Source organism: Cnephaeus nilssonii (assembly GCF_951640355.1).
Source record: "Cnephaeus nilssonii genome assembly, chromosome: 2".
Classification (NCBI taxonomy): domain Eukaryota; kingdom Metazoa; phylum Chordata; class Mammalia; order Chiroptera; family Vespertilionidae; genus Cnephaeus; species Cnephaeus nilssonii.
The window spans coordinates 3,141,318-3,163,552 of NC_137073.1; the positions used below are offsets into that span (position 1 = coordinate 3,141,318).

Consider the following 22,235-nt stretch of genomic DNA (forward strand, 5'->3'; position numbering starts at 1 on the left):
TTTCCCACTCACTTTGTGTCCTGAATGTATTAATCGAGGCTCTCCATGTGGTCAGGGGGTCACTTAGTGATTTAGGGGTGCAGACTCGCACTCATTTTGTGTCCTGAATGTATTAGTCGAGGCTCTCCATGTGGTCAGGGGGTCACTTAGTGATTTAGGGGTGCAGACTCCCACTCATTTTGTGTCCTGAATGTATTAGTCGAGGTTCTCCATGTGGTCAGGGGGTCGCTTAGTGATTTAGGGGTGCAGGCTCCAGGACCACGATACCTAGGACGGACTCCCAGGCCCCCTCTGAACTCTGCAGCAGTCTTGGGTAATAGGTGATATTACTGGGCTGCAGTTTCTTTGTCTATAAAACAGGAATAATAATAATAATAGTATCTACATCTAAGCATTGATGAGGATTAAATGAGTGAATATGCATATGTGTTTGGGACAGCGACTTGGCCCAAAGGAAGCTCTGAAAAAGGGGATGGCAAGTACTAGAAACCAAACCATGACAGCCAAGACCAAAGGGGCGTTGTCTGAAGGAACCTGGCGTTTTCTGTGGAATGTAGGTAAGCAGTTAGGCATGGGCGGGAAGAACCAGCATCCCCCGCCCCCAGGACAAACACAGGAGGGCCTCTGAGCCGAAGCTCCAGCCATGCCTGAGGGTCTCAGGGCGGCCATGAATTTAGACATGAGAAAACATGATGTCTTTGTTCTTACAAACCTCATGAGATGTAGCCTCTCCCTCTGCTATAAATTATAGGCACTGAGCCAGTGTTGTCACCAATGAAATCACCGTGTGCTCTCGCCAGGCGGCTCAGTTGGAGCATTTCCCCGGGCATCAAAGGGTCTTGAGTTCGATTCCCAGTCAGGTTGCAGGTTCCACCCCCAGTTGGGGCACATGCGTGAGGCAACTGATTGATGTTTCTCTCTAACATCCATGCTTTCTCTCTCGCTTCTTGCCTCTTCCTCTAGAAACAATGAAAGTCATATCCTTGGGTGAGGATTAGAGAGATAGATAGCAGAGAGAGAGAGAGAGAATAGATAGATAATTTAGATAGGTAGATGATAGATAAGTTAGATAGATAGATGATAGACAGACAGACAGACAGATACATAGGAATCACCAATATACTCATATCACAATCCAGGTGTGAAAGATATTTCAGAACATTGATTATGTGCTGCTTTCCCTAAAAAGCACAGAAGTTATTGGTCTTATTGTTACGTCTGTTATCTAAAGGTGTTCACCAGGGAGTCCTAGATTACACATGACACCTATCCTGAAGAAACATTGTGGGGCTGTTTTAGGGAGTTAGCTTCCTTGGTAGTCTTATATGACTGATGTTCTGCACAGTCTTCCGGGGAGCCCATCATCCTCACAGGCGGGACAGCGTCCAGCGCAGATGGGCAGGCTCTTGGTGGAGCCGAATGGGCAGGAATCAGGATGCTGGTTGACACATGGGTCCCTGAGACCTGTCCCAGGAGTGTCCCCTGAACCATGAAGTCCAAGTAGCCCTAGAGTCACACTGAGGAACACCCTTCTGCACTAGGGACATGAAAGGAACTCGGCTCATGGGACAGAGCTCCTTTAGGCTTTAAAAATGTCCTCCAGTTGGTTGTGGTGACGGCTGCCCAGCTCTGCATGTATGAGCAGCCGTTGACTTGTGTGTTTTAAATGGAGAATTACTGGGTGTGTGAAGTGTGTCCCAGCAACCGAGGAGACAAAAGGGACTCGGCTCCCACAGCTCCCCAGGTCAGGTCCCACGCTTTCCGGAAAAAGAGTGGGAGACTGGGCTCGACTCTGGACTCTGCGTGTTCAGGTCTCCTGCTCAGTCCTTCATAATCAGTTTCTCCCTTGCTTAGTCCAGGTAACTCCTGAGGAAGGAGCGAAGGAAGCAGGGCTCGGAGGGGAGGAGGGAGCTGACCTGTGTCGCTGTGCGTGGGCTTTCGGGAGGCATTTCCTTCTGCACATGAGGTGTTCTTTGTGAAAGATCCCCAGAGCCCAGTGAACAGCCTGTGCTTGGAGTCAGAAGCTTGCGTTTGGTCCTGACCCAGTGGCGCTGAGGCCAGTGGCCGAGGGCAGGTTTGGTATATAACTCCTCTAGGCCTCAGTGGGCGCTTTCCTAAAATGTCACCAAGAACCCCCACTGGGAGGGTGACGGCAGGACAGGTCAGGACTGAGGCAGGAGGTGGAGTCCAGTGTGTCATACACTTGCTGGCCACATAGTCATGGGAAACATTTGGAATGAATTACCCATTTTTAAAAGTTGATAGGTCACAAAAAAGCCTAGATTTTTCAGTTCCTCTTAAAAAATCAGGTCCTGCCATGTGGGGCCCCTTCCCTGACCTTGCCCATTGGCCACAGCTGCGGAGAGCTGCCCTGCTCAGGGTGGTGGTGTGGGTCGTTTCTCCAGTTCCCCTGGGCACCTCCAGACCTATGGGACCCATTTCTGTTACCTACCTGGCCCCTGAGGCAGTCACGGGCATGCCCCCTGGTCTCAGCCGGTCGTCTGGCTGCCGGCATTGGCCCTTGGCTTTGCTGGGGTTGCCACAGTTTCTGACTTCTTACTCCAGTTGACCCTTGAAGAACATGGGTTTTGAATTTCCAGGACACACTCATGCATGGACTTCTTTCAATAAATATACAGGTGGCCCTCTGTATGCCCAGGTTTTGCATCTGCAGATTCAGCCAACTGTGGACTAAAAATGATTTTTGATCCACTGGTGGGCATGCCCGGCTGCAGAGGGCCAACTGGGTGGGTTGTTCCATAAGGTGCTTGGGCATCCATGGATTTTGTGTCCTTGGGACGCCTGGATGCCCCGTGGATACCAAGGGATTGATTTGGGAACTCGGAGTTACATGCACATTTTTGGCTGTTTTGCTAAAGCCCTTTGTCAATATTCAGTTCTAGGAGTCCTCCCCCAAGCCCTGCAAGGTGGGAGTCTGTGAGCCTTTTCCACTGAGGGAAACAGCTGGAGAGCCATGTGCTTGCACGAGGTCATGCAGCTAGTAAGCAACAGAGCTGGTCTTTGCTCCTCCAAAAACCGAGGAAGTTTTCTTAACGTAAGGACAGTTAGCATGAGACTTACCTCAACACATTTTTAAGTGCATAGAGCATATTGTTGAATCTAGACGCGCTGTGGTCCTGCAGATTCTGAATTACCTTGAAACTTTAAGCTCATTAATAACTCCCCATTTTCTCCTATGAGCCTTGCCCCTGGCAACCACTAGTCCACAGTTCGATTCTGTGAACTATTTTACATGCTTTTTATAAGTGGAATCATGCCACTTTTGTCTTTCTACAATTGACTTATGTCACTTAGCCTAATATCTTCAAGGTTCATTTATGCTGTCGTAGATGACAGCAATTTCCTTCTTTTTAAGGTTGCGTAGAATCCTATTATGTTCTATGGTTTTTATCCATTTCTCTATCAGTGGGCAGTTAGGTTATTTCTATATCTTGGTGATCATAAATAGTGCAATCATGAACATGGGAGTAGTGATATTTCTGTGAGATCCTGATTTCAATTATTTTGGACGAATACTTGGAGGTGGGATTGCCGGATCATATGGTGGTTCTCATTTTAATTTGGTGAGAAACGTCCGTACTGTTTTCCTAAGCGGCTGCACCATTTTGCATTCCCAACAACAGTGCTCAGGCTTTTTGAAGGTTGAAAAGCTTTGAATTGTTTTATTTGTTGAGGAAAGAAATGGAATCATTTATTATGATTTGTTTTGCTTTTTTTAAACTTTATTTTTATTGTTGACACTATTACAGAAGTCCCCATCCCCCCCTCCTTTGCTCATCTCCACCCAACCCCCACCCACCTTTCTTCTGGCCCTCACCACACTGTTGTCTGAGCCCAGGGGCTATGTTCTTTGGCTAATCTCTTCACCTTCTTCCATCCAGCCCACCCTTCTCCCTTGACACTGTCAGTTTGTTTCATGCCACTGTGCCTCTGGTTTTTTTTTTGTTTTGTTTTGTTTAATATATTTTATTGATTTTTTTACAGTGAGGAAGAGAGAGGGATAGAGAGTTAGAAACATCGATGAGAGAGAAACATCGATCAGCTGCCTCCTGCACACCCCCTACTGGGGATGTGCCCGCAACCAAGGTACATGCCCTTGACCGGAATCGAACCTGGGACCCTTGAGTCCGCAGGCCGACGCTCTATCCACTGAGCCAAACCGGTTTTGGCTGTGCCTCTGGTTTTAATTTGTTGGTCAGTTTATTTTGTTCATTACATTCCACATAGAACGGACTGGCTTATTTCCCTTAGCATAATACTGTCTGTGTCCATCTGTGCTGTTGCAAAAGGTAAGATTTCCTTCCTTTCACGGTATGTAGTATTCCATGGTGTAGATGCACCACAGCTTTTTTAACCACTCATCTACTTATGGGCACTTGGGCTGTTTCCAGATCTTAGCTGTTGTAAATTGCGCTGCTATGAACATAGGGGTGCATATGTCCTTTCTGATTTGTGTTTCGGGTTTCTTAGGATATATTCCCAGAAGCAGGATTGCTGGGTCGTAAGGCAGTTCTATTTTTAATATTTTGAGGAAACTCCATACTGTTCTCCACAGTGGCTGCACCAGTCTGCATTCCCACCAACAGTGTACTAGGGTTCCCTTTTCTCCACATCCTCACCAGCACTTGCCATTTTTTGATTTGTTGATGGTAGCCATTCTGGTAGGTGTGAGATGGTACCGCACCATTGTTTTAACTTGCATCTCTCTGATGATAGTGACCTGGAGCATCTTCCCTAATAATAGACAAACATGTAAATTGACCTTACTTCTCTACGACCACAGCCAATCAGAGGGAGTATGCAAATCAACCCAACAAAGATGGACCTTAATTTGCATACGCAGGCAGGTGGGCAGCGCCATGGCTCACTTCTGGGGGTCCCAGTCCATCGGGGGCGGAGGAGGCCGGGCAGGCAGCGCCAGACACCGCCCACAAGGTACCAGTCCATTGGGCCAGGGGAGGCAGGGTGGGCAGTGCCAGATGCCACCGGAGGGGTCCAGGTCCATCACAGGCCGCGGGAGGGGAAGCGTCCATCTAGCTACTCCAGCAGGGCCCCGGGAACATCACCACCCCTGGGAGGTGCAGCCAGCCCACCTAGCCTCTCCCGTGGGGCCCCGGGAACATCGCTGCCCAGGGGAGGCCCGGCTGGACCCACCTAGCCTCTCCTGTGGGGCCCTGGGAACATCGCAGGCATGGGGTTGCTGAAACCCAGACTGGGCCTCTGACCCAGATTCACAGCTTAGTGGACCGAGGGCAGGGATCTGCCTCACCTACAGAGACAGGTTCTGCAGTGGCCCCAAGACGTGGGTGGGCCCGTCCAGGGATCAAGGGGCATGGAAGGACTCCCGGGCAGAGGGGCCAGGACCCACAGCCCTGAGGCGGGGGTTGAAGGGCGGTGCCACCTCAGTGGAGGGGTGCCACACTGCAGGGTACTGGACTGACTGATGTGATTCAGAGAAGCTCCCAGTGCTAACGGGCCTCGCTCAGGCAGCCTTCACACTTCAGAGGCAGTGACTCCTGCTCCTGCCTTGACCCAAAAGCAAGCCCGCGCCACCCTGCCCCATGGCAGAGCATGCCTAGGAGATGAGTGCAAAGTCTTACATCTGCTCCGGAGAAGGGGGGCAGTAAAGAATGGGGGCAGGTGACTGGGGAGAGGAAAGAATGTGGCATGTCCGCGATGAAGAGGTGCTTGAGAAAGAGGCTCAGAAGACTGACGGAAAGGTTTGTTTTGTTTGCCCAGTGGCTGCCCCTTAGGAAGGGCAGAGAGCATGGCTCTGAGGGCTCCCTGTGCGCTGAGTCAAGTTCCACAGCCAATTGGAATTGGCCTCAGTTTCCTGGTCTGTAAAATGGATGAAGCGTGTCCCAGTGCCTTCACTGAGCTTTGATGGCCAACTGAGAAACTATATAAGGAAAATGAGGGAAGAAGTGAGAAAGAAAAGGAAAGGCGAACAACACAAAAGAAAGACTGAAAGGAACCTGTAAACCCATTGTCACTTAAATAGGGAATATAGTCAGTAGTGTTGTAATGACCCTATGATGCCAGGTGGGTACTGGAAATATCGGGGAGCACTTTGTAAAGAATATGATTGTCTAACCACTATTCTGTAACTAATATAAAACCTGAAATCAATACAAAATAATATTGAATGTAAAGAAATGAAAATTGGAGTGAAATTTTTATAAATTTCAAAGTTTAAATAAAGGCTATAAAGGAAGGAAGGGGGAGAATAAAAATAGTGTTTTTCATTTTACCACTTTATTATCTTTTCAGTACATGAAAAAGACAGTTGTCTTTATATGGTGCTTTTATACTTTTCTAAGTCATTATCTCATTTTAATTTCAGGGCAACTTAAAGACAATTATCCCCTCCACTATTCAAAGAAAGGAAATCTTTTTTTTTTTTTAGAACGTTATTTTTTTAAAATTTCTTTATTGATTAAGGTATCACATATTTGTCCTCCTCCCCCCCCCCCCATTCCCATTCCAAACCCCTTCCCACGCATGCCCCCACCCCCCTGTTGTCCGTGACCACTGGTTAGGCTCATATGCATGCATACAAGTCCTTTGGTTGATCTCTCTCCCTTACCCACACCCTCCCCTACCTTCCCTCTGAGGTCCGACAGTCTGATAGATGCTTCCCTGTCTCTGGGTCTGTTCTTGTTCTTCAGTCTATGTTGTTCATCTTTTCCCCTAGATGAGTGAGCTCATGTGATATTAGAAATACACTTTTAAGAACCAAAAATGAGATAAGCAATAATGGTTATGCTGAGAGGCAAATGAATCAGTCTATAGTGAGTTTCTTTCTGTGCCAACAGTTCTTTTGAGTCCCAATTTCTATGTCAAACAGTTCCTTATGTGTACATGTCAGCAATGATATTTCAGTTCTGGATGGTGGACAAATGGTGGTAATGCAGGTCCAATCCTCGCTGGTTTGGTCCTGGGCAACCTGCAGCGACGCACAGCTGCTGACTGCTACTATGGCAAGGCATCGTCAGCGTCTTCCATCTCTGGACTGTTTCTCTCAAAGAAAGGAAATCTTGGTGTCTGGTCCTAATGATTCAATTGTCAAGCCCTTATTGTAAAGCAGGGTTAGTAAAATTTTCTGTGAAGGGTCATATCTATATTAATGAAAGCCTTTGGGATGATCAGGCCAGCAGGGGAGGGTAGTTGGGGGCAATCAGGCCAGCAGAGGAGCAGTTAGTTGTCAATCAGGCTGGCAAGGGAGCAGTTAGGGGGCAATCAGGCAGGCAGATGAGCGGTTAGGTCCCGGATTGTGAGAGGGATGTCCAACTGCAGGTTTAGGCCCGATCTCACAGGGCCTAAACCTGCAGTTGGACATCCCCCGAGGGGTCCCAGATTGGAGAGGGTGCAGGCGGGCTGAGGGTCACCCTCCCCAGTGCACGAATTTCGTGCACCGGGCCTCTAGTTTTTTTATATGTCTCTTGGCCATCTGTATGTCCGCTTTGGAGAGGTGTCTATTCAAGTCCTTTGCCCAGTTTTTAATTGGATTGTTTGTGTTCCTGGTGCTGAGTTGTATAAGTTTTTATGTATTTTGGATATTAACCCTTTATCAGATGTATCATTGTCAAATATGGTCTCCCTACAGTGGGTTCCCTTTTTATTTTGTTGATGGTTTCTTTTGCTGTGCAGAAGCTTTTTAGTTTAATAGTCCCATTTGTTTGTTTTCTCCTTGGTTTCTCTTGTCCTAGTAGATATATCAGCAAAAATATTGCTACAAGAGAGAGCTGAGGCTTTACTTCTAGGATTTTTATGGTTTCATGACTTACATTTATTATGTCTTTTATCTATTTTGAGTTCAGTCTTGTGTATGGTATAAGTTGGTGGTCTAGTTTCATTTTTTTACATGTACCTGTTCAATTTTTCTAACATCATTTATTGAAGAGACTGTCTTCATTCCATTGTATGCGCTTGCCTCCTTTGTCACATGTCAATTGACTGTGATGGGTCAATTTCTTGGCTCACTGTTGTGTTTCATTGATCTATATGCCTATTCTTGTGCCAGTACCAGGCTGTATTAATTACAGGTCTTATAGTATAGTTTGATATCTGGTATTGTGATCTCTCCAACTTTGTTTTTCTTTCTCAAGATTGCTGCAGCTATTTGGGGTCTTCTTTGAGTCCGTATCAATTTTTGGAATATTTGATCTAGATCTGTTAAACATGCCATTGGTATTTTAATAGGAATTGCATTGAATCTGTAGATTACTTTGGGTAGTTTGGACATTTTAATGATGTTAATTCTTCCAAATCATGAACACTTACTTGTATCTTCCTCAATTTCTTTCTTCGGTGCCCTGTAGTTTTCCAAGTACAGGTCTCTTGCCTCCTTGGTTAAATTTATTCCTAGGTACTTTTTTTTTTTTTTTGGTTGCAATTGTAAATCAAATTGTTTTCTTAGTTTCTCTTTGTGATAGTTCATTATTAGTGTATGAAAATACTACTGATTTCTGAATATTAATTTTGTAACCTGTTACTTTGCCAAAATAATTTATTAAATCTAGTAGTTTTTTGGTGGAATCTTTAGGGTTTTCTATGTACAATATCATGTCATCTGTAAGAAGTGAGTTTTACTTCCTTATTTTTCAATTTGGATGCCTTTTATTTCTTCTTTTTGTCCCATTGCTGTGGCTAAGACTTCCAGTACCATGTTGAATAAGAGTGGTGAAAGAGGGCAGCCCTGTCTTATTCCTGATCTTAAGGAAAACGCCTTTAATTTTTGCCCATTGAGTATGATGTTGGCTGTAGGTTTTTCATATATAGCCTTTATTATGTTGAGGAATGTTCCCTTTATTCCTAGTTTCCCAAGTGTTTTTATTGTAAATGGTGGATTTTATCTAATGCTTTTTCTGCTTCTATGGATATGATCATGTCATTTTTATTTTTCATTTTGTTTATGTGATGTATCACATTTATTGATATTTGAATATTGTAGCAACCTTGCATCCTGGTAACAAATCTCCCTTGATCATGGTGTGTGATCTCTTTAATGTATTGTTGGATCCAATTTGCTAATATTTTGTTGAGGCTTTTAGCATCTGTGTTCATCAGTTTCTTTCTTTGTAGTTAGTGTCTTTATCTGGTTTGGGGATTAGGATGACGCTAGACTCGTAAATAAAGGTTAGAAGTCTTCCCTGCTCTTGGATGTTCTGGAGCAGTTTGAGAAGGGATAGGTGTTAGTTCTTTGAATGTTTGGTGAAATTTTCCTGTAAATCCATCCGGTCCAGGACTTCTGGTCACTGGGACTTTCTTGATGACTGCTTCAATGTCATTAGTTACTATTGGTCTGTTCAGGTTTTCTGATTCTTCCTGATTTAGTTTTGGAATATTGTATGTTTCGAGGTATTTATCTGTTTTTCCCAAGTTGTCCAATTTATTGGCATATAGTTGTTCATAGACTATTCTTACAATCCTTTGTATTTCTGTGATATCAGCTTTTACTTCTTTTATTTCTGATTTTATTCATTTGTGTCCTCTCTGTTTGTTTCTTGATAATACTTGTTAAATGATCATCAATCTTTTCAAAGAACCAGGTCTTTGTTTCATTGATCTTTTGTATTGTTTTTTAGTGTTTATATTATTTATTCCCACTCTAATCTTTATCATTTCTTTCATCTGGGCTTTGCTTGTTGCTTTTTCTCTACTTCTTTTAGGTGTGCTAAAAGGTTGTATGGTTAGATTGTATATTTGAGGTTTTCCTTGCTTCTTGAGGTAGGCCTGTAATGCTATGAACTTACCTCTCAGGACTGGTTTTGCTGTGTCCCATAGATTTTGGGTTGTTATGTGCTCATTTTCATTTGTTTCCTGGAATTTTTTGACTTCTTCCTTGATCTCATTGATAATCCATTTATTGTTTAATAACATGCTGTTTAGCCTCCATGTGTTTGAATATTTTTGAGATTTATTTATTGTGGTTGATGTCTAGTTTCATACCATTGTGATCCAAGAAGATGCTTGATATGATTTCAGTCTTCTTGAATTTGTTGACTTACTTTGTGTCCTAACATGTGGTCTGTCTTTGAGAATGTTCCATGTGTACTTGAGAAGATTGTATATTCTGCTGCTTTGAGGTGAAATGTTCTGTAAATATTAATTAAATACATCTGTTTCAGCTCTTTTCTTGTTGATTTTTTGGTCTGGAAATCTATTGATGATAATGAGGTGTTAAAAAGTTCCCTACTATGACTGTATTGCTGTCGATCTCTCCCGTTAAGTCCACCAAGATTTTCTTCATATATATAGGTGTTCCTCTATTGGGTGCACATATGTTTGCAAGGGTTATGTCCTCTTAGGCCCCCCCCCCTTTTTTTTTAAACCCTCAACCCAGGATATGTCTTTATTGAATTTAGAGAGATGAAGGAAGTGGATGAAAAACATTGATAGGAGAAACATCAATCAATTGTCTCCCTTGTGCATCCTGATCGGGGATCAAACCTGCAGTGTAGTTATCTGTCCTGAATGAGAATTGAAGCTGCAACCTTTTGGTGCACGGAATGACATTCCACCCGAGCCACCTGGCCAGGGCCCTTTTGTTGAATCAACTTTTTAAATGTCATGTAGTGGCCTTCTTTGACTCTTGTTATGGCCTTTGTTTTGAAGTCTTTTTTGTCAGATATAATAAGTATTGCTACCCCAGCTTTTTTTAGTTTGTTTGTTTTCATTTGCATGGAATTTTTTTTCCATCCCCTCACTTTCAGCCTGTGTGAATCTTTTGTTCTGAGGTGGATCTCTTGTAGACAGTATATATATATATGGGTCATGTTTTCTTATCCATTCAGTTACCTTATGTCTTTTGATTGGAGCATTCAGTCCATTTACATTTAAGGTTATATTGATAGTTACTTACTTATTGTCATTATTCCTTTATACCTACGTTCTTCTCTATATATGTGTTTTTTCTTCTTGAAGCAATTCTTTTAACATTTCTTGTGATACTGGCTTGTGACAAAGAACTCTTTTAGCCTTTTAATTTTGGTCTGGGAAGTTCGCTATTTTGCCTTCAATTTTGAATGATTACTTTGAATACTTCATGACATTCTCTCTGGCGTGTAGTGTGGTTCTGTTGAGAAATCAGCTGACAGCTTTATGGGAGCTCATGTAGGTAACTGACGGTCTCTCTCTTGTTTCCCTTAAGAGTCTCTCTTTGTAACATTTGCCATTTCAATTATGCTGTGTCTTGATTGGGACTGCCTGTGTTTCCTGAACTTGTGTGACTTTTTCCTTCACCAGGTCAGGGAAGTTTTCTGTTATTATTTTTTCAAACAGCTTCTCTGTCCCTTGCTTATTTTCTTCTCCTTCTGCACCCCTACGACATGGATGTTGTTATAATCATTTTATACCGAAGTTCTCTTAAACTCTCCTCCTGCTTTTTAATACTTTTTTCTTTAGCTGCTCTGATTGGGTGTATTTTTTTTTTCTATTTTGTCTTCCAAATCACTGATTAGATCTTCTGCTTCATCTAACCTACTTTTTTTTTTTAATATATTTTATTGATTTTTTACAGAGAGGAAGAGAGAGGGATAGAGAGCTAGAAACATCGATGAGAGAGAAACATCGACCAGCTGTCTCCTGCACACCCCCCACCGGGGATGTGCCCGCAACCAATGTACATGCCCTTGACCGGAATCGAACCTGGGACCTTTCAGTCCGCAGACCGATGCTCTATCCACTGAGCCAAACCGGTTTCAGCCTCTAACCTACTTTTTATTACTTTCAGTGTATTCTTGATGTCAGATATGGTATTCTTCATTTTCAACTAGTTTTTTTTCATGGTTTCTATGTCCCTTTTCATGCTGTTGTAGTTCTCACTGATTTCCGTGAGCATTCTCATAGCCATTACTTTGAACTCTATGTCTGATAAATTGCTTGTCTCCACTTGATTCAGCTCTTCTTTTTTGAGATGCCTCCTGTTCTTTCATTTGGGGCCTGCACTTTACCTCTCCATTTTGGCTATCTCTTTGTGTTTGTTTCTGTGTATTAGGTAGGACTTCTATGAGTCCCAGTCTTTCGGGTAGCCTTATGCAGTAGGTGTCCTGTGGGACCCAGTGGTGCAGTCTCCTTAATCTCCTGAGCTGGGTGCTCTAAGGAAGGACCCTTGTGGGGGTTATGTGGCCCTCCTGTTGTACTTGGCTCCTGATTGTGTTTGCCTGTTGTGGGTGGCTGGGCCCTCAGGCTGGCTGGCTGTGAGGCTCACCCCAACCATGGTGTGCAAGCCGCAGTACATGTGCAGTTTTGGGAGTCTTGGGGCTCAGTGGCACAGTCCTCCACATCACCAGAGCTCTATGCTCCAGTGATGTTTTTTTTTTTTTTTATTTCTTTATTTTTAAGGTGTCACATATTTGTCCTCATCCCCCCCTTCCCATCCCACACCCCTCCCCATGGATGCCCCAACCCCCTGTTGAACTTAACCATTGGTTAGGCTCGTACGCATGCACACAAGACCTTTGGTTGATCTCTCCCTTCTCCCCCCACCCTCCCCTATCCTCCCTCTGAGGCCCGATAGTCCGATCGGTGCCTCCTTGTTTCTGGTTCTGTTCTTGTTCATCAGTCCATGTTGTTCATCATTTCCCCTAGATGAGCGAAATCATGTGTCACTAGAGATATACTTATAAGAATTGAATGTGCGACGAGCAATAATAGTTATGCTGACAGGCAAATGAATCAGTCTGTAGTGAGTTTCTTTCTGGACCAACAGTTCTTTTGAGACCCAATATCAATGTCCACCAGTTCCTTATGAGTACATGTCGGCACTGACCCCTCAGCTCTGGATGGTGGACAAATGGTGATAATGCAGGTCCGACTCCCTCTGGTTTGGTCTCGGCCGGACCCAGGGGCACGGCTTCACCCGGATCCAGGGGCCCACGGCCTCACCCGGACCCGGGGCCAGGCTCACCCAGATACAGGGGCCCACGGCCTCACCCGGACCCGGGACCCAGGCTCACCCGGATCCAGGGGCCCACGGCCTCACCCGGACCCGGGACCCAGGCTCACCCGGATCCAGGGGCCCGCGGCCTCACCCGGACCCGGGGCCAGGCTCACCCGGATCCAGGGGCCCGCGGCCTCACCCGGACCCGGGGCCAGGCTCACCCGGATCCAGGGGCCCGCGGCCTCACCCGGACCCGGGACCCAGGCTCACCCGGATCCAGGGGCCCACGGCCTCACCCGGACCCGGGACCCAGGCTCACCCGGATCCAGGGGCCCACGGCCTCGCCCGGACCCGGGGCCAGGCTCACCCGGATCCAGGGGTCCACGGCCTCACCCGGACCCGGGACCCAGACTCACCCTGACCCAGTTCCCAGCCTCACCCGGACCCAGGGGCGCGCAGCTTCACCTGGATCCGGGACCCAGTGGGGTTTCGTCTTCTTGATCCCATTTCCTGTTGGTCAATTCCATCTCAGTAATTCCTTCGGCCATTTTCTCAGAGCTCCAGGGCAGCCGCCGCAGAACTCGTTGGGCGGCGGGCTCGGCGAAGCTCCGGTGTGCCCGGTGCGCGGCAGCGGGCTGGTCCGGGGTGGCTGCGTCGGCCCTTGGGTCTGCAGCAGTGGCCAGTCACCGAGCGTGCGCACCTGGCCGCTTCCGGGGCGTTGAGATTCTTGATGGACTCGGAGGTCAGCAAGCGCGGAGTCTCCCACCCCATGTCTCCCAGGGGCTCATCTGTCCGTGCTCGGCAGCGAGTGGGGCCTTCCCCTCAGCCGGAGACCGCCGGGGGAACTGCGCCGAGCACGTTCCAGGCCGCCACTGTGTCGTCTGAGCTGTAGTTCTTAAAGTGTGATCTTTGGGTCACCGGCATCAGCATCATCCCGCGTACCCCTCTCTTTTATTCTAGTTGTAGAGCATCTGCTCAGCCAGCCCTCCGGTGGTTCTGGATGGTGTCTGCTCTGCTCTCCCGTCGTAGACTCAAAATTGTTGTGGTAGGCAGCAATCAGGCTTCCGCCCTATGCCTCCATCTTGGTCTTCCTTTGTATAGTTAAGTCTTGATTGTTGTTGGTGTCGCTGGGAGGAATTGTCCTCCAGGCCAATTGGCCGTGCAGATCCTCTGTGTCTATAAAGGAAGAGTTGCTGTGTAGGAGACAGATTTATGGGCCGGGTCTTGGTGCAGCAAGGCTTTGGCGCTCACTGATTCTGCCTCTGGAATGTGTCCTTTATGCGAGTGGTTGAAATCTGGTGTCATCTCACACCGACCACTAGATGCCCTCGTTTCTGGGTCTCCAATGGTGTGTAGGTCAGCTACTACCTGAGACCACTCAGCAGGACTTACGGCAAAAACTGCAGTTTCCTCCTCCTGTCTGAGCATCCCTAGAGCAGTCCGACTAGAACCGCAGTTTATCTGGTCAAGCTGTCATAGGGCAGGCCACCCACATGCAAAAGCCGTTGCTTGGAGCCCAGGTGTGCCTGCAAGACATGCGGGGCGGACCTGCAAAACGAGCGGGGCGGGTCCCAGGGCGGGGCGAGTCTCAGGGCGGGGCGGGGCGGGGCCTCAGGGCGCCACCAGGCCATGGCGAGGCGAACCGCACTGGCTGCAATTCTGCTTTTTCTGCTTTCCACGTTTCCAAGCCCCCTCATTCCGCACTCCAGCGCAGCAAACACTGATTGCTGGGCGCACCTCCGCAAGGAAGTCACTCCCACTCTCCGACAGGAAGGCCGAGAGTCCAGCCTCTTCCCGCAGGCGTCTGGGGAGCTAATCTCCCCTAAGGTTGGAACAAAAGCCATAAGTCCCTTCCCCCGACCCACGCGCCTCCGCACCTCAGCTTCTCCAGAGTTCGCTCTTTCCTCTTCTCTCTTAGCTGTAAATCCACCATTCAGCCAGCTCTCCTGTGGTTCTGGGTGGCAGACGCTCTGTGCGCGGCGAAGTTCCTTTGTTTAACTTTGAAATTGCTGTGCGCGAAGTTCCTTTGTTTGACTTTGCTGCCTTCTTGGTTTTCCTCTCTCAAAATGGCTAGAGGACTTGAGTGTAAGACAGGAAGTCTTAAGAATCCTCTAAGTCGGTGTTGGCGGTCTCCGGGGCCCCGAGGATCTCAGTGGGGAGCTGGGCCAGGTCGGTGACGCGGGTGGGCCCGTCTCACAGAAAGATGGTCTCTTCCTTCACCGAGAGCCGCTGCGCCGAGTCCGCGGCCGCCGCCACAGCAGCTGCCGCGGCGCCCACGAGCTCATGGCCCCGGCTGCGGTGCTGGCTGAGAGGAGCCGCCGCCCGGTCTGGGGAGACGCGAGCAGGAGTCGCCGCGCTCACCAGTCCATCTTTTAGTTGTTTTTCCGAAACTGCCATGCGAGGCAGCAGATCAGTCGTTCACCTCCGCCGCCATCTTGGCTTCTCTCTCCAGTCTCCAGTGATGTTTTTGTGGGCTCTGTGCAGGCACCCCCATTGTAGTTGTGTCTTGAATGCTGTTGGCCCTTTCATGGGTGGTTACCTTTCCTGCTGGGTGGCTATCAGAGTAAACCTCGGTTACTTTATAGGAGGTGCTGTACAGGGGCTACCCAATGGGGCATGGTTGTTCCCAGAGTTTGGTGCCACTTGTGTGGCTAGTTCGGTCACTCGCTGTGTGGTGTGAAGCCCACTGGTTGTGTTGGTGCTGGACCCACTGGGTGGGGTCAGGTACAGATTGTGTGTAACTGGCCACACAAGACATGGTGTGGACATCATGTTATCCTATATAATAAAAGCCTAGGTGGCATCACGCCCTCGCGCAATGCCCTTACGTCATCACAAGATGGCCACCCCCACATCGTCACAAGATGGCCGGCAGGGGAGGGCAGTTGGGGGCGACCAGGCCGGCAGGGGAGGGCTGTTGGGGGGCAATCGGGCCATCAGGGGGAGAGCAGTTGGGAGCAATCGGGCCAGCTGAGGAGGGCAGTTGGGGGCAATTGGAAGGGCAGTTGGGGGCGATCAGGCCAGCAGGGGAGCAGTTAGGCATCAATCAGGCCAGCAGGGGAGCGGTTAGGGGACAATCAGGCTGGCAGGCAGAAGTGGTTAAGGGCAATCAGGCAGGCAGGCAGGCAGGCAGGCAGGTGAGTGGTTAGGATTCCCGGATTGTGAGAGGGATGTCCAACTGCTGGTGCGGGATTGGGCCTAAACCGTCAGTTGGACATCCCCGGAGGGGTCCCAGATTGGAGAGGGTGCAGGCTGGGTTGAGGGACACCCCCACCAAGTGCATGAATTTTGTGCACTGGGCCTCTAGTCCTATATAATAAAAGCCTAATATACTAAGTGTCCGGTGGACTGGTTGTCTGTTCAGCCAATCAAAGTGTAATATGCTAAGGCCTCTCAACCACTCGCTACGACATGCACTGACCACCAGGGGACAGACAGTCAACCGGTCGACCAGTTGCTATGATGTGCACTGACCACCAGGGGGCAGACAGTCAACTGGTCGACCAGTTGCTATGACGTGCACTGACCACCAGGGGGCACACGCTCCGACCAGTAGGTGAGCTTGCTGCTGGGGTCCAGCCAATCAGGACTGAGCGAGACAGACCGGACATGCCCTAGAGCCCTTCTGCAGTCCCTCCCCGCCTGGCCAACCTCCCATGTCCCTCCCTGGCCCCCATTGTGCATTGGTGGGGTCCCTCGGCCTGGCCTGAGCCCTCTCGCAATCCGGGACCCCTTGGGGGATATCGGAGAGCTGGTTTTGGCCCAATCCTGTAGTCCAGGCCAAGGGACCTCACTGGTGCACGAATTTGTGCACTGGGCCTCTAGTGCAATAATAAAGATCTTTATTATTTATTCAACCAACACTTACATGCCTCTTCCAGTGGGCCAGTAGCCACCACAGTGTGCATTGCTATGTCTGCATCTACTAGGCCTGTATGAATGTGGGAGGGGCCGGTCCGTGAAAGGGCAGCTTCTCCAATGTAGGGCTGGGGCCGGTCTGTCAAAGGCCCGAGGCTCCCTTTGTCTGCCTCCCCCTTTAGCCACTCTGCCTCCCGTGGGGTGGCCTGTCTTCCTCCAGAGACTTCCAAAAGGAGACTCCGGGAGATCCAGGCTAGCTGAGACCTGCCTGTCGGTGTTCAGTGTCCACACCGTCTCAGTCGCCCCTCACTCCCATCCAGGGGAAATGGGGCTCAGGCATGCTGGCTGACGTCCACCCCCTGCCACAGCCCCTCCATCCTCCAGCCCCTGTCAGACTGGCCAGCGCCCAGGAGCCAGCTCTACGAGTCCCCAGGCCTCCTCTGTGCCGAGGCGCTGTGAGTGCCTCCGGGAGGAGTGTGGTCTGGAGCGGGGCTGCCAGCGCATGTCCCGGGTCTCTGGGCCACCTGACCCTCTCAGCGGCTGCGTTCCCACCTGAAACGGGGGTGCGGAGGGAGAGTGGTGTCATCATATGACAGCATCTTCCCGGAACATTGAAAAGCTACCATAAAAGTCAGCTACTGTTCTGTTTTTATAGCCACCTCAGTGATTTGAGCACATAGAAGGTGCTCAAAAGTGCAATCCATGCAATACTACTTACCGAGTGCCCTCTGTGCCCAGCACCCTCCCAGGAACCGGGTGGGCACCGCTCGCACCGGACTTGGCTCTTGGCAAATGGGACAGGTATAGTCTGTCCTGGAGGCTGCAGGCTGGAATGGGAGAGAAATGGACAGACCAGGAGGTGCTGTGGGGGTCACTGAAGGAGGAAAGATGGTCGCTTCAGGCGGTTGGACCCACCCTGGAGGAGACGGCGGGATGACTTGGGACAAAGAAGGATGAGGGGAGCCTGGCCGGTGGCTGAGTTGGTTGGAGTTCGATTCCCAGTTAGGTTCCTGGTTTGATGCCTGGTCGGGGCACATAGGGGAGGCAACCGATTGATGTTTCTCTCCCCGCCTTCCCTTCTCTCTAAAATAAAATGTAAAAAAATCAAGAACCATCCTCGGGTGAGGATTAAAGTAACAAATGGGAGAATGATGGAGCCTTGAGGAGCTAAGGTATGAGGTGAGAGCTAGGCCAGCGGTCACCAACCTTTAGGACCTCGTGGACCACCGGTTGCCAACCACTGGTCCAGGCCGTCTTGGAGCCGGTGCGACCTTGACAAAGTCTCAGGTAAAGATTCCAGCGGAGGGAGCAGGAGGGCCCGAGGCAGAGCTCCTTCGCATGATGCCTCAGCGCCCACATCCTTGCTGTTTGGGAGCCTGGCTTCTGGGGCTGCCTCGCCTGGGCCCCCAGCTCCCAGCTCCCAGCTCCCAGCTCAGCCAGCATGCGCCAGAGGCATGGGATCGGAGGCGGGGTGCCGGTGGGAGACGCGGTTTCTCAGAGGCCGCCCCAGGGCCTTGCAGGCTCCTCTCCAGCTGCGGGGCTGACCATCCAGTGACCTTGCTTTCAGCCCAAGGGTGAGGATGCTTCCTGCTGTGGCCAGGCCCTGGGTGCCTCCCCAGTTCCCTTCGTCCTGCCCATGTCTTACAGTTAACCCTTTACGAGACAGTGCCACTAAACCTTGGCTGTGCCCTGTGTCCTGCAGGATCTGAGTGGCCCAGCTGGTCCCAGGAGTCCTATGGGGGCGGCTAGCATGGGCGAGGGCAAGGTACCAGCCTGGCCAGAGGCCCTGGGGACAGGAGCTGACCATGGACTTGGTGGGCGGGGTCCCTGGAGGGTGTGGGCAGGGGAACCACACAGTCCAATAGTCCTTTTTGGAACGGAATCAAAGCAGCAGACTTTTCTGCATCCCAACACTTTCAGTTCAGCTCAGGATCTGAGAAAGACTCTTACCGGCTCTGTGACTGTGTTGGGTTTTCCTTCTCCCGAGAGGATCCTCAGTTTAGCTGTAGCGATGCAGAGTGCCCTCCCGAGCGACGCTGCTTTTACATCAGGGCCTCATGCTGACGGCATCCTTGGGGAGCTTCTCGCGGAGTAGGCGGGGCTGTGCGTGTGCCGGGCCTGCGCTGGTGTCTGTAGCTGGAGGATGGGTGTTCACTGCTCCGTGTGTGAGAGCAGGCCATTAGCTAACAGGTCACTGCGTTCCCGTGCTGGGGCCACACAGGGCGGCTCTCAGAGCTGTCTGCCCGGCCTGCAGTGTGCTGCCCAGTGGGGTGGGTGGCATCTTAGCATTTCACTTTGGTTTGACCACAGCTCTCCCAGGCCTGTTCATAGCCAGTCTCAGGCACTTCACCTCCTCAGCTGCCAAGGGAGGGCCCTGAGTTTCTGTCTGGGTTTTTCTGCTGCTCAGACCTGGGAACATGTACCTTTATGGTTCTCTGCTAGGATCATCCTGAGCATGGGGTCCTGTTCCTTGTTCGAGAGCTTCTCAACGTGATCCAGGACTACACCTGGGAGGACACCAGTGATGACAGGATCCGCATCTACACCTACGTGCTGCACCTGCTGTCCGCCATGAGCCAGGAAACCTACCTCTACCATGTGGACAAAGGTAGCCAGGCCTCCCACCAAGTGCATGGGGCTGGCGTTTCATGAAAGTCAAGTAAAATGTCATCTTCCTTTTCTATTTATTTATTTTTTCATTTAATCTGCCTTGTGCTTGCCTACCACGGACTTCCACTTCCAGTCCAGCGTTTCGCTAAACTTGCCCAGTGTAAGAATTACCTGGTTCCTGAGCCTGTCTGCCCTTCTAAATTAGAGTCTCAGAGATCTGTGCCTTCTAAAAAGCATCCAAGGGCCCAGATTTGACACGTAGTTGAATCCAGAAAGTCCCTCTGTGGGGTTGGTGCTGCCTGTGGTGTCCTACAGAATAGCCTGGCTGGTGGTTAGTGTGCACATGCATGAGCAGCACCCGGCTGCTCAGACCCCAGCCTCCGGCGCCCTGGTCTGGGTCTTTGCCCATGCCTCCCAGTGGTGCCGCTCGGCCCGCCCGGCAGGAGCTGGGGGGAAGGAGGGCGTGGTGGCCGGTATTGCCGGCCGGAACTCACTGCTGCAGCTTTGGAAGCAGCACCTCACAGCCTGTGTGCGGCCCAGCCCACTGCTCTCTGAGCCTCGGTTCTGATTTTTGATTTCCCAAAAAATGGCCCTGTTGTTAAAAATGCTTTGCCCAGTAATTGTATACTTTGGGGTTTAAGCAGCGTTCTCTCCGTGTGAAAGGTTCAGGGCACAAGTCGGAGTGGGAGTCCCGGCCCTGGCTCTCAGGGCTCTGTGGCCGGGATTGGAAGCTGGTGGGAGAGCTGTTCTCAGGGAGACTGGCCCTTAGGGGAGGGGAGCTTCCACTGCAGGCAGGTGCCACCCGACTCCAGGGGCCTCTTTCTCCTTGAACCCTCCCAGCACCGTGATGAGGACAGGCATCCGCATCCCCACCAGGGGAGACTCGGGAAGACCACGTGGTTTACCAGCCACATGGATCAAGGCCCAGCCCCTCGTGATGGGAGTAGAATTCACATGCAGGACTTGGGGCACATATTACACTGCCTCCTTGATTACAAAGTAAAAATGTCTTAAGTGTAACAGGACGTACATACCACAGACTACACAGCTCAGTGAGCTGTCACACAGTGAGTGCACCCAGGTGGCCACCGCCCGTAGCCCGAAGCTGGGCACTGCTGGTCCCCAGGCCCATGCATGCTCCAGTGGCACCAGCGCCTTCCTCTCCAGATGGCACTGGCCTGCCTGCTGGCACTCCCAGTTTGACTATGTAAATGAGCTCATTCGGGAAGCATTCTTTGGTGTCTGGCCTCTTTGACTCCATGTTGAGTCTCTGAGATTCCTCCTCGCTGGAACTGCAGTCCTACTCACACTGCCCCGTCTGTCGACGGGGTGGTGCACCAGGGCTAACTCCCTGTAAGGACAGGCATCTGTGTTTGCAGCCTGGCTGTCTGAGCGCATGTGGCTCTTGTGCACACTGTGCTGGGTGTGCCCTCGGCCGCTCCGGATGGTGGTGCTCGGCTCCGCTTGTTCTGGGCAGTTTCTCAAAGGTTGCATCAGTGACACTTGTCATGAAGGGTTCCAGTCGTTCCGGTGTGACCGGTCATTGTGATTGGGATGTTCTGAGGCGTGTCATTTGCATTTCTCTGAGGGCTAATGAGGTTGAGCACAGTCCCTGTATCTGTGGGCAGTTTATCTCCTCTTGGTGATGGGCAAGTGGAGGGGTCTGTACAGAGGCCCCTTCAGAGGAGGGCTCTCCGCTCCAGGTAACCTCCCCACAGGGAGACCGCAGGGCGCAGGGCGGAGGTACAAGGGGCGTGGCTAGGGTTACAGGCTGAGGCTCCTTCCTGGCTTGGAGAGAGGAAAGGGAAAGGATGGGTTTTCTTTGCCTTCCTCTTGGCCCAGCTGTTTACTTCGAATGCATTGGTGATTTGACCTGTCAGAAGGAAGCGGTGTGGGGCTGCAAGTTTCTGTACCACCCCCTCCTCATTCTAGGGAGCCTTTTATTTTCATTTTTCTGTTAATCCTCACCCGAGGATATTTTTCCATTGGTTTTTAGAGAGTGTGGAAAGGAGAGGGAGACAGAGAGAAACATCAATGTGAGAGAGACACATCAATGGGTTGCCTCCTGCACGCGCCCCGACCAGGGCCTAGGCACCTGTAACTGAGGTACAGGTCCTTAGGCCAACGCTCTATCCGCTGAGCCAGACCTGCGAGGGTCAGGCAGCCTTTGAGTAAATGTGTGAGGTAGGGCTTCTGAAAAGCTGGGCCAGATTTTTTTGCATCTATGAAGATCGGCTTGGCTGCTTTCTTTCCAGATTATTAAAGAGAAAGTTTTGAGGTTATCTAGAGCAAGCACTCCAGTGCTTCATGCACAAGAGTGAGCGTGCGGTGTGGACGGGAAGAGTGCTTGGGGGTGGGGGGTGGTACCTGGGCATCCCCGCACTTTCCCTTCAGGCTGTGCTTGTGCACTGCTTGGGGGGTGGGGGAGGTGAGGGCGGGCCCCAAGAACATCAGGAGGGCTGATTCTACATGGGAGGGCCCCGTGGACTGTTTTTCCACTTCCTGTGGCCTGGACAATTAAGAGCACAACAAGTTATCTTCCTGCAGAGAAACCAAGATGGTGGCATATGTAAACACCTGAACTCGCACAACCACTCAAAACAGTGGTATACCACTAAAAGACAAAACAGGTATCATCCAGAACCACGGGAAGGCTGGCTGAGTGGAAGTTATACAACTATAAGGAAAGAGAAAAGCGCACTGAAACTCGGAGGAGGTGCAGAGGTGCGGAGGTACAGAGGCGCATGCGAAAGGGGCTGGCAACTGGGTATACTGTTGTCTTCTTCAAGCGGGAGGGAGATACAAGCTCCCGACTGCTCTGAACTCCAGTTCCGGGAGAGACTCTGGGGTCCCAGACTCATAT

The 22,235-nt window shown here is 50.1% G+C and overlaps 1 protein-coding gene across 3 annotated transcripts in view; it reads left to right on the forward strand.

The window, feature by feature from the left end:
* VPS35L (VPS35 endosomal protein sorting factor like) overlaps window positions 1–22,235 on the forward strand; it is a 144,092-nt gene that overhangs the window by 113,127 nt on the left and 8,730 nt on the right. For all 3 annotated transcript variants that reach the window (XR_013814183.1, XM_079783991.1, XM_079783992.1), the window contains one exon: window positions 19,205–19,370. Coding sequence is in view for 2 of the 3 variants with exons in the window: in XM_079783991.1 (XP_079640117.1) it covers window positions 19,205–19,370 (166 nt within the window). In the remaining variant the exon portion in view is untranslated. The remainder of the gene's footprint in view (window positions 1–19,204; window positions 19,371–22,235) is intronic.